The 10,156-nt window shown below is 41.3% G+C and overlaps 1 protein-coding gene across 2 annotated transcripts; it reads left to right on the top strand.

Moving 5' to 3' along the window:
* The first annotated feature begins 27 nt into the window (after positions 1-27).
* On the top strand, positions 28-3,691 carry slc2a6 (solute carrier family 2 member 6). Of its 2 annotated transcripts, none has more exons than XM_077556619.1 (6): positions 28-180; positions 296-395; positions 520-713; positions 871-1,046; positions 1,163-1,455; positions 2,490-3,691. In XM_077556619.1, exons 3-6 carry the CDS (start codon positions 576-578, stop codon positions 2,813-2,815), a joined length of 933 nt encoding a protein of 310 aa, XP_077412745.1. In that variant the 5' UTR covers positions 28-180; positions 296-395; positions 520-575; the 3' UTR covers positions 2,816-3,691. The 2 variants fall into 2 exon arrangements, with proteins under 2 accessions (XP_077412745.1, XP_077412746.1); XM_077556620.1 differs by having other exon boundaries at positions 28-184.
* Positions 3,692-10,156: the final 6,465 nt, after the last annotated feature.

Raw genomic sequence — 10,156 nt, 5'->3', positions numbered from 1 at the left:
CATGAAAGACAGGAAATGAAGGACTGGTATTGAGTTCAGGAAGTAGGGGATTTGTGCAAATAGCCCATTCTTAGCCCAAGTGGGTTATATATTTACTACAGACATTTTTGACATACAACAAAAATAAATAGGACTAATATAATCCTCGTGATCAGCGTTGTTTACAGCTACATCGGACAGGCGGGTGCTTAAAAATAACTTTTGATAATCTTTTAGATTATTATCTGATCACATGTAGTATATTCTAGCGAATTTCTATCAGTGAGATGCACATTTTGTGCTTTTTGTTCCCCAGGTTTACATTTCAGAGATCTCCCATAAATCCCTGAGAGGAGCCCTGGGAACCTGCCCTCAGATTACTGCTGTGTTCGGAGCGCTGGCACTTTACGCTTTGGGTAAAATTGGCATAAAAGCTATACAACACACAAAAATTTGGTTACATTTGGCTTTTGGGTGAAATTTCAGGATGAGCCAAAAAATTAGTAGTGCATGTACTATTCTGTATTATATGATGCACAGGTCTGGTGTTACCATGGCGGTGGCTTGCAGTGGCAGGAGGCTTACCAGCATTGCTAATGGTAGTACTTTTAGTCTTCATGCCCTACTCCCCCAGAAGGCTCCTCTCCCTGGGCAGAGATGGGCAGGCCGAGCACGCCCTCCACTGGCTGAGGGGAGCTGACTACGACATACAGAGCGAGCTCGACGCCATCAAGGTGAGAAGAACAATGGCAATAAAGAAGTGGACCAGAAGGTCAAACACATGCTGCAAGTAGGGCTTACGTTACTTATGACTGGGTCACAGTGTATCATGTTATCAGATCTCGACTGTCAGCATTCATATATTCATACATACTACATTCTTGAATGCAGCACAGCATCCGTCTGCAGAGCCGGGTCACATGGTCCCAGCTGGCCAAGCCCGTCTACTACCGGCCAATCCTCATCTCGGTGGCTATGCGTTTCCTGCAGCAGCTGACTGGCATCAGCCCCATTCTTGTCTACTTGGAGCCCATCTTTTCTCAGAGCAACGTCTCACTGGAGCCCAGGTGTGAAATGCTACCCGACTCGCTCATTCTGCGCATGACACATCATTCATCTTTAATTAATGACCATTTTTCACATACTGTAATTAGTCGCCACCTGTACCCATTCACCCCGTCAGGTATGATGCTGCCATTGTGGGATTGGTCCGCCTCGTTTCTGTCAGCCTGGCAGCAGTTTTGATGGACAAGGCAGGGCGCAAAGCTTTGCTGTACACCTCCAGCTTTCTGATGTTCCTGTCCACGCTGACTCTGACCATGATTTCACACACCACACCTCACCATCCAGGGCCCGCCCCTCCGAACCTCACCGCAATTATGGAGCGCAACCTCCACTGCGACGTGGCTCGGCTGGCTCGCAATCAAACGGCTGCAGGCCCCATTCCACTTATCAGCGTTGTGGTATTTATATTTGGTGAGTGATATAACCTGATTATGTGGCTTCAATGACTCCATCAACTATATCCATCGCTGCATGCTGTGTAATTATGAAGTTAAATAATTCCAGCGGAAAATACTCATCTCTCGCCCGAGATTTGAAACACGTCCTTTGGCTCAATACCTTGAAATAAAAAATGCTAATACACAAATAAATATGTGATTGGACAAAATAAAATGTGGTGCGCATGACATGACATTCAAAAAGATGTTTGAATGGACAAATAAAAAAAAAAAATGCTAATGAATGTTAATTGTTAATGAAATATGAATTAACAAAAAAATCCACAGTTTTTTTATTCATCTCACGGGGCGGCCATTTTGTGTGTGCAGATTGTTTGAAAGACAAGTTGTCACACAAACTCAGATAAATAACAAAAAACACATTTATAGCCCTTTTTGGGGGGCTTTTTAAGATAGAGGTGTTGTTATAGGAGAAGCCAACCCAACAGTTTTCTTTACAATAATATTTTCCATGAAGCCCCACTAGTCTAAACACGGCATTCGTATTAATATTGTCTTTAATACACTGTTTTTTCTCCATCTCAGGGGGCGGCCATTTTGCCACTTGCTGTCGCCTTAAAATGACATCACAGTTGCTCAGGTCTCAGGTATCAACCAATCACAGCTCAGCTTCAGAAAATAAGTGAGCTGTAATTGGTCGTTACGTGAGACCTGACCAACTGTGATGTCATTTTCAGTCGACAGCAAGTGACAAAATGGCCGCCCCCTGAGATGGAGAAAAAACAGTGGATTGAACGCAGAATGCCGTGTTTAGACTAGTGGGGCTGCATGGAATATATTATTATAAAGGAAATGTTGGGTTAGCTACTCCTTTAACAACAACACCTCTATCTTAAAAAGCCCCCCCAAAAAATGATCTATAATTTTTGGCAAGTCATTCAATCGATCTGCACACACACACACACAAAGAAAATATAATTAAAATTGTCCAAGTGAAAGACATCTTTGTTTCACTGCATTGATACAAACCCTTTTTCTGTCTCCCAGGATATGCCATGGGATGGGGGCCAATCACGTGGCTGCTCATGTCAGAGGTGTTGCCTCTGGCCGTAAGGGGCGTGGCCTCGGGCCTGTGCGTGACTGTGAGCTGGTTGACAGCCTTCGTGCTCACAGACGCCTTCACTCACCTGGCAGACAGTTATGGCCTGTATGTGCCGTACTTTTTTTTCACGGTGGTGTGCGTCGTGTGTCTGCTCTTCACCGCCTTGTGCGTCCCAGAGACCCGGGGACGGTCTCTGGAGGAAATCGAGAACTATTTCAGGACACGCAGATATACTATTGATCATGATCATTCCAATGCTCATGCTACATGAAGGGCATAGAATTGATGTATGAATTTCTGTGGGGATAACTGGAATGTTAAACCATATGATTCCTGGCTTGGATATTTCTGTGTGGCATGTTCTCCCATTGTCCTTCATACACTACTTCCTATGCAGAACGATTGTTGCATCCTATCTTGTAATTACATTTTCTATGGCCCTTGGAAGAGTTAAAAGAAAAAAAACTGAAATGGCCCCAGATGGGGAAAAAAAAGGCGTATCCACTTTTTGCATGTACAATACTGTATAAATTTCACAGGGATAAAGAGTCAAGAAACTATCAATATTTGACCGTGTATGTTATTTAGTGGCTATGAACGAATACTAGGGCCACTTTGAAAAGAAAAAAATGTAATGTTATATCCGCAATAATAAAGTCAAAATTACCAAAAGCTGTAATATTTAGGAGAATAATGTCATAATATTGAGGAAGTTGTAATTTTATGCTAAATATGCTAAAATAATATCATTATGGAAGTATAGTGGACTAGTGTTTGATATGCATGACACACAGTTCTAAGGGTTCAGTTTTTGAAACCTGATTTTTGAGCCTGTTCATGCCAGAGAATGGGTACTGGTACTGGAAAAAAACAAAATTCTCTTCTAACGTTACGCTTGACAGTGTGGCCCTTATTCCTTTGTAGATTACACACATACCAAAAGCCAGCGACACATTTTAAACATTGTAAAATATTCGCATAATGACATCCAGCAGGTTAGCCAATCCTGAGAACAAATATGTTGGCACCTGTCAATTTGATTTACCGCAGACGGGTCACTTGGTGTTGTATGTCACGAGTACATGTGTGTGTGTAATGCGTGACATTTTGGCATGTTTCTGACAAGAATAAAAAATACACATTTTAATGGTTTCCCTTATTTTAATAAGACAGGGTGAAATTTGGGATTTCTGGGACTTGTTCCCTTCAAATGATTTGTGGTAAGGAAAATACATTAATTTAAAGGCAATCAGGGATCTTAAAGTAGAAAACACACAGTGGCCTCAGAAACAGATTTGATGTCAGATGATGCCCAGACAATCACGGTGTGTCTTAACTGCATAGGAATGGCAGGGGAAAGGAATCAATGAGAAAAGGCATGGCTAGTCAAACAGGTCAAGCTCCAGATATAATTGCCAAAATGCATTACATAAAGATGACTGTCTCGGTAGTAAAGAAATTCATTTTCTTACGCACACAGCTATGTTGCTATTTATATGACAAAACAGAATAAACGTTTGGCAGTTTGTTTGTTTTTTTATTGCCTTGACTTGTGACGACGACAAAATATGAGATACAAGCACAACAAGGTATAGGTCAACTCAACTCACTTCATAATTACAAGATCAGTTTGGAAGATAATAAACAATCCTTAATCCTATTTATTGCCATGCCCATTTGAAGTTTGCTGTCAAAGCTCAACGCCGTTATTTAAATTCCCAAGTGAGGCCGGTGACACTTCAGAAGAGCCCATTTGTCCGCTGAAGGGAGCCCCGGAAGCTTGTTAGCTTGCAAGCTAGTTGGTAGCTAGCACCTCTTGTCGCGTCATAGAAAACCAACAAACCTAATTATTACAGCCACCGGAGGCTTTATTTAAGCATGTAGGTAGTAATTAAAGCGATGGGCATGACAGTTATTTTAAGTGAACTGAATCTGAAACACGCAGTTAATGTTATGTTGCTATATTTTTTGCCATGATTGTGTTTCTATCAAAAACAAAAGAACGTTCACTCACTGAATCATTCCTGAACCGGAATTGGCAACACGTTCACTCAACGATTCGTTCACTCGCTAACGCCAATAGCAAGGGAGTACGTCCGCCCGTGTCTGACGCTGGCTGCTGTTTGGGCGTTCGCGAAGATTGACGACATGAGCGTGGCTGAGATCAAATGAACTGAGAAAAGAACGAATCACTTCAGGAAGTGATCCGTTCACTCACGTTCACTGAAAAGATTTGTTCTTTTTTAACAAAACGTACGTGAACGACACAACACTAGTAGTAATGTGTAACATTGAGAAAGTTGCTAGACAAAGTAGCATAGCCTACATTTTTCAGCAGAGTGTGGTTTCTAGCATTCAGTGGACACGCCCACAGCATTTGAGAGCAGAGATAAGGGCTTGATTTTTCTTGACGTTGATGTTTGTTTTAATTTTTAGGTTTGGCAATTTTTTGAAACATTCAAACTTGCCAGTGTTGCTATCCACACTCATCTCTGTGCTGTGTCAAATGTACAGTACACAAGATTGCACATTGATTTGCTCAAACCCCAACAAAGACGCCAAGGAAAACGCATGACAAACAAGCAAGTCACAAATGATGTTAAAAAGCAGTAGTAAAGAAAAGGACACAAAGTATTAGGTGGAAGTCACATGAACAGAGGTGTATTTAAATGAGTTACTCAGAGTTTATATACCCGCTGAGTGAGTCTATTTTTGCCTTTGTGACTCCACCCACCTTGTGTGTTCCTAAATTGCTGTCCTCTCCTCTCACCATTGCTACCGGAAGGACATTAGTTTGCATGAAACTTTTGTATTAGATTGTGCTGGTATAGTTAAAATGTCTTTGTTAGAATTGTTTGTATTGTGGTGCCCAGAGTTCTCCTTGTTTTACTCGCTATGTCAGCTCATTAGCGAAATAGGGTCAGACATGCTAGTATACTCATATAAACAATCCTTTTGCCTGCACTCGTTTTGCAGATTAACATCAACATATTTGGTGTAAACAGTTGCCTTCTGATTACAAGGGCTGCCCTAAGGCACTTCTTGAGGCTGGATGTGTGGCTAAATTAAATTAAATTGCTCCATATTTTTTTAGCCTTAATGTTTTGACCCATTTTACTGCTCACATTTGGAATACGAGCACGATAAGCGCCGCTTGTCCCCTTCAAAGCTAAATATTTCCCTTGCAGTTTGTTTTTGCTGATGTTTTCTGGCAAATGTATAACAAAGTTTGACGAGCATAGTTTTCTTTTCATTGAGCCAAAAAAGAGGGTCAGCCTGCGTGTGTCTTTCAACGCTTGACGATGCAACAGTTGCAATGTAATGTACAGCATTGTGAGAATAGCTCTATTGTCAGGAATGTTGTTCATCAGGCCCGTCGAAACAGACACACACATACCACCACCTCACCCATTTGACATCATGCACAGGCAACACCCTCTCACACGCCTTCATCTACCTGGATGCCACTGCTGATGTGATTTTTCTCCTGAGGGGTGAAAAATTCTCCCGAAAATAATGTGACATTTCCCATTATTACTACAAATATTCATCTGTGAACGCTCCCTGCTTTTGCCTGCAGTGCATACAAAGTTTAAAAATGAAAAGAAAAATGTGTGCTTAGTACATGCTGATCCAGTGACAAGTGTTTAAAAAATGTGGTTGAACAGGCATACAATCTTCTGAAGACGTAGTTAGAGGAGAGATGCTATGACAGACGTACCACAAAACCAAGCACGGCAAAGTCACAGAGAAAGATCACAACAATTGAATTTTTCTTCACATGGGCTAATTGAAGAGTTTGTACAAACGTGAAGAGAATTGCTATAGTCGAGAGGGGGACTTGCCACATGTACGTCTAGTTTTACAGGCTTCAAGTGTCCTTGCCGACATTACACAGGTGGAAGATTAGTCATCCGTAACTTTTAACATTCCTTGCAATGTTGCTGGAGACCAAGACATTGTAAAGAATTTTTTTATAGTTACACCTTGCCCAGGGTTATTTACTCTCAAGAACCACTGTTTTTCTGATTTGAATTTTTGACGTCAGCTGCAGGCCATAGTGTTTTTTTTTTTTTTTTACGTCCTTGAGTAAGGCTAGCTGCAATTATATAAGGCAAGAGTATCAAAATCATTTTCACCGCAAGCCGCGTTGTAGTTATGAATTCCTTCAGAGAGCATTTCTGAAAATCCCTTCAAGGTGTAATCATTCCTCTATATTGATGAACAAAGAAATCCCCTTGCATTTTATTGTTATATATATATATATTGTAGCGGGCGACACGGTGGATGAGTTAGCACGTTCGCCTCCCAGTGCAGAGGACGTGAGATCGAGTCCGGGCTTCGGCCTTCCTGGGTGGAGTTTGCATGTTCTCCCCGTGCTTGCGTGGGTTTTCTCTGGGTACTCCAGGTTTCCTCCCACATTCCAAAGACATGAATGGCAGTTTAATTGAACACTTCAAATTGTCCATAGGTGTGATTGTGAGGGTGGATGGTTGTTCGTCTCTGTGTGCCCTGAGATTGGCTGGCAACCAATTCAGGGTGTACCCCGCCTACTGTCCGAAGCCAGCTGGGATAGGCTACAGCGGCCCAAACCAACACCCCCCTGTTTGCGTGATGTTGTTGTACTTGAATCACCCATTGTCACTTCTCCTGTGTTCGTCTCACTGATCTGTTTATATTACTGGATAGCCGATAGCTCATACATGCCGTTGAAGCGACAGGGAGGCCATCTTACTCCTCCCACCTTACAGCTCATAGGCTCTTTAATAAGAGCTATAGGGCCGGGGCGCGGGGTGGTTAATATTTTTTAGTGGACGGTATGTGCTGCTTTGAAGACCCCCTTTTTCTGTTATCGCTCAGTTCCTTAGACCCCAATATTAGATTTGACAGAGTCATCTTTTGTTGAATTACAGTTATAATTCTTTAATTAAAAAAAGATACAAGTTTCCTACTGTAAACATCATTAAGGATATCATGTATAAATGTATTTAAGGCAAGTTGTAAAATCTCTGAAGTCCTCTTGTTTATGTTTAACAAATTTAAAACATCATGAATCATATTGTTTCTACTAAGTACTGTTTCAAATAGTATACAATTTCGATACTGTAAATGTATAGGGTCGTATGCTGAGAAACGTTTCTTGCGAAGAGTAAAATGGCGGCTTCAAAAGTCTTGGCTTATCGGCTATCAGATCAGTAGTTTGTCTTTTTTGCTGATTCTTCTTCTATGCTTTCTGTTAACTCCCTGTGGCTGCGCTACAGCGCCACTCCAGACTTGGCATATACATTACAGCCGTTAAACGTCCTCAGTGTCTTCTTTTGGACACTTGAAACGTTTCTGTGTGTACAAGATTTTTTTGAGAAACGAAGTCAGCTTTGCTTCCGTGTGAACCGGGCCTAAATACAAGCAAACTGACGAGACAACAAAAAAGACAGGTGAACAGGTGGAGGGGGGGGGGGGGGGGGGGAAATCAACGAGCAAATCAAGACATGAAGATGGAGCACAAGGAAATAGGACATACCATGAAGCACAATTAAATATAATCTCAACAACAAAAACACAGACCATGACACACTCATTATTTCCTCTTTTGTAAAAGTAAAGTCGGGGCTATTTGTTGGGGCGGTAGCCTGCTTCATATCCAAACAAATAGGAAATAGGCATTAGCTTTTTTCCTGTGTGGTCGCTTAGCAACCAGTGACAAGTATGTTGAGCTTGGGCCGCCAGCCTCCCTGCGCCTTACCCCCCCACAGTGAATGCCACGCAGAACAAGTGCGGCGTGAAAGCAACTTTAGCTTTTTTGTCAATTACAGTTAGCGGTCACCTGCTAAAGAATCTATGTTAACGGGCCAAATACAGAACCCTATTGAACTCCACAGGTGGTTTTAGTTTATAATACTCATTGCACGATTGTCAAGGACAAAAATAAATCAATAAATAACTTAATTGGACTTTTTCTAAACTTTTGAATGCACATCCAACTGTTCAATGTTTCGGTACTTTTTGCTTTCAAAGAAGGAGCTGAACAACAAATTTCACAACAGATGTTTGGTCCATAAAAATTTGCAAGGCCGTCCATTTCTGTTCCTTTCTTTGACTCTTCGAGTCTCTCTTTATCTATGTTGCAACCTAAGAATGACACGCTGACACTGTAAGCTAAGTGGCCACTTTGCGCTGAGAACATCCTGTTTGAAGCCGCATTACGAGATACGGTTGCATGATCAATTGATAAGTCATCTTGGTCTCATGTTGTAATAATGTGAACAGCATGATAAAGCGGACTTTAATATCATATTTAAATTATATTGGTGCATTCACGTTGTGAATTGTGCTATTCAGCAACAGCATAATGCTCAAAAAGTATTGAAAGGTTGAGCTTTTGTGCATATGCATTAAAAAGGTTTAGAGTTATCCACTGCTTGTGTTGCCTGTCTTGCGGTGTGTGATGGTTGTTTTGGACTGCCTACTAATTATTGTCCTCAAGTCATCATGCCTCCCAGACATGTTCTTTCTTTGAGTGAAATGAAAACTTCCTGTTGACTTGGGTCCATTTAAAGCCCACACCAAACAAGACTGCTCGAATGTGTCCTTATCTGACATCTTAATAGTGCCGTCCTATTTTCAGCCAGAAGTAACTTCCAGAAGAATGTCTAATGTCTGAACAGTGATTCCCATTAATGTGTTGTGAGGAATTATTTGGTGTGCTGCATGAAACTGTCCAATGTCACTTAACTGGTTTGAAAATGAAAATCGATGTAGGTTTCTTTCAGTTGCAAAGATTTCACATCAAGTAAGTACATTTGTGAGAAGAATATTGAGAAGATAATCATTATTTCAGTACAAATACTTTTTGTGACATTTTAATTTGGTGTTGTGCTGTGAGATTTTTCTACTGTAAAATCTGAGCCTGGGCTCAATAAAGCTGGGGAACAATGGACTATAGTGCACTTCTTGACTCCTTTTTGCATATCCATTTATAGATGCTGTAGCAGACTGTATAACATCAGAAATGAACTAAAAAGGTCAAGCTGACTCACTTGCTGTTGATTTTAACCTCCCTTTGAGAACATTTTTGACAGACGCTCTTCATTCTCTCTTATGTCACGTTTGCCACACCTCTCCCCTTCCATACTAGCAAATGGAATGCCATATATTCCCCTGAAGGATGTTCACAGCTTTTTACGAGATTCCATAAACTGTGACTTACTTTCTTCTGTTCATGTTGCACTTGCACATGTGTGTAACCAGTTGATTTGATTTTTGCCCAAATGCGACCTGTATCTGTATTTTTTCATTTCCAACCTGGGTCACTTTCATATGTAGTCCTAGATCGGATACGTATCCGAATTTTTGTAATGCAACCGCAGTCTGAACAGCCAGGTCGCATATATCCGACCTTGACGTCATCAAAAGTCCAATATGCGCTCCGCGCGGGCGGGAGCTTTCAGCTTGATTTATGCTTTACGCATCCGCGAGGTCCGCACGGCTCAGGAGACGTACGTGAACCAGCAAAGTTGTTTCGAGTAACAGTTGTGACTTTATATTTGACTTTAATTTAATCCCACTTGAAACTTGAAGTATAAAGATGACATTTGTGGTGGTGATATTCGTA

The sequence above is a fragment of the Vanacampus margaritifer genome, chromosome 2, assembly GCF_051991255.1.
Source record: "Vanacampus margaritifer isolate UIUO_Vmar chromosome 2, RoL_Vmar_1.0, whole genome shotgun sequence".
In the NCBI taxonomy this organism is placed as follows: Eukaryota; Metazoa; Chordata; class Actinopteri; order Syngnathiformes; family Syngnathidae; genus Vanacampus; species Vanacampus margaritifer.
The sequence above is the reverse complement of the archived record's forward strand: the minus strand, read 5'-3'. Positions and strand labels throughout refer to the sequence as shown.

Bases quoted from the DNA above. Each gene is read 5' to 3' on its own strand.
- slc2a6 (XM_077556619.1), top strand. From the start codon at position 576: ATGGTAGTACTTTTAGTCTTCATGCCCTACTCCCCCAGAAGGCTCCTC. The intron at 714-870 runs GTGAGAAGAACA...TCTTGAATGCAG, and splicing joins GCGAGCTCGACGCCATCAAG to CACAGCATCCGTCTGCAGAG. The intron at 1,047-1,162 runs GTGTGAAATGCT...TCACCCCGTCAG, and splicing joins AACGTCTCACTGGAGCCCAG to GTATGATGCTGCCATTGTGG.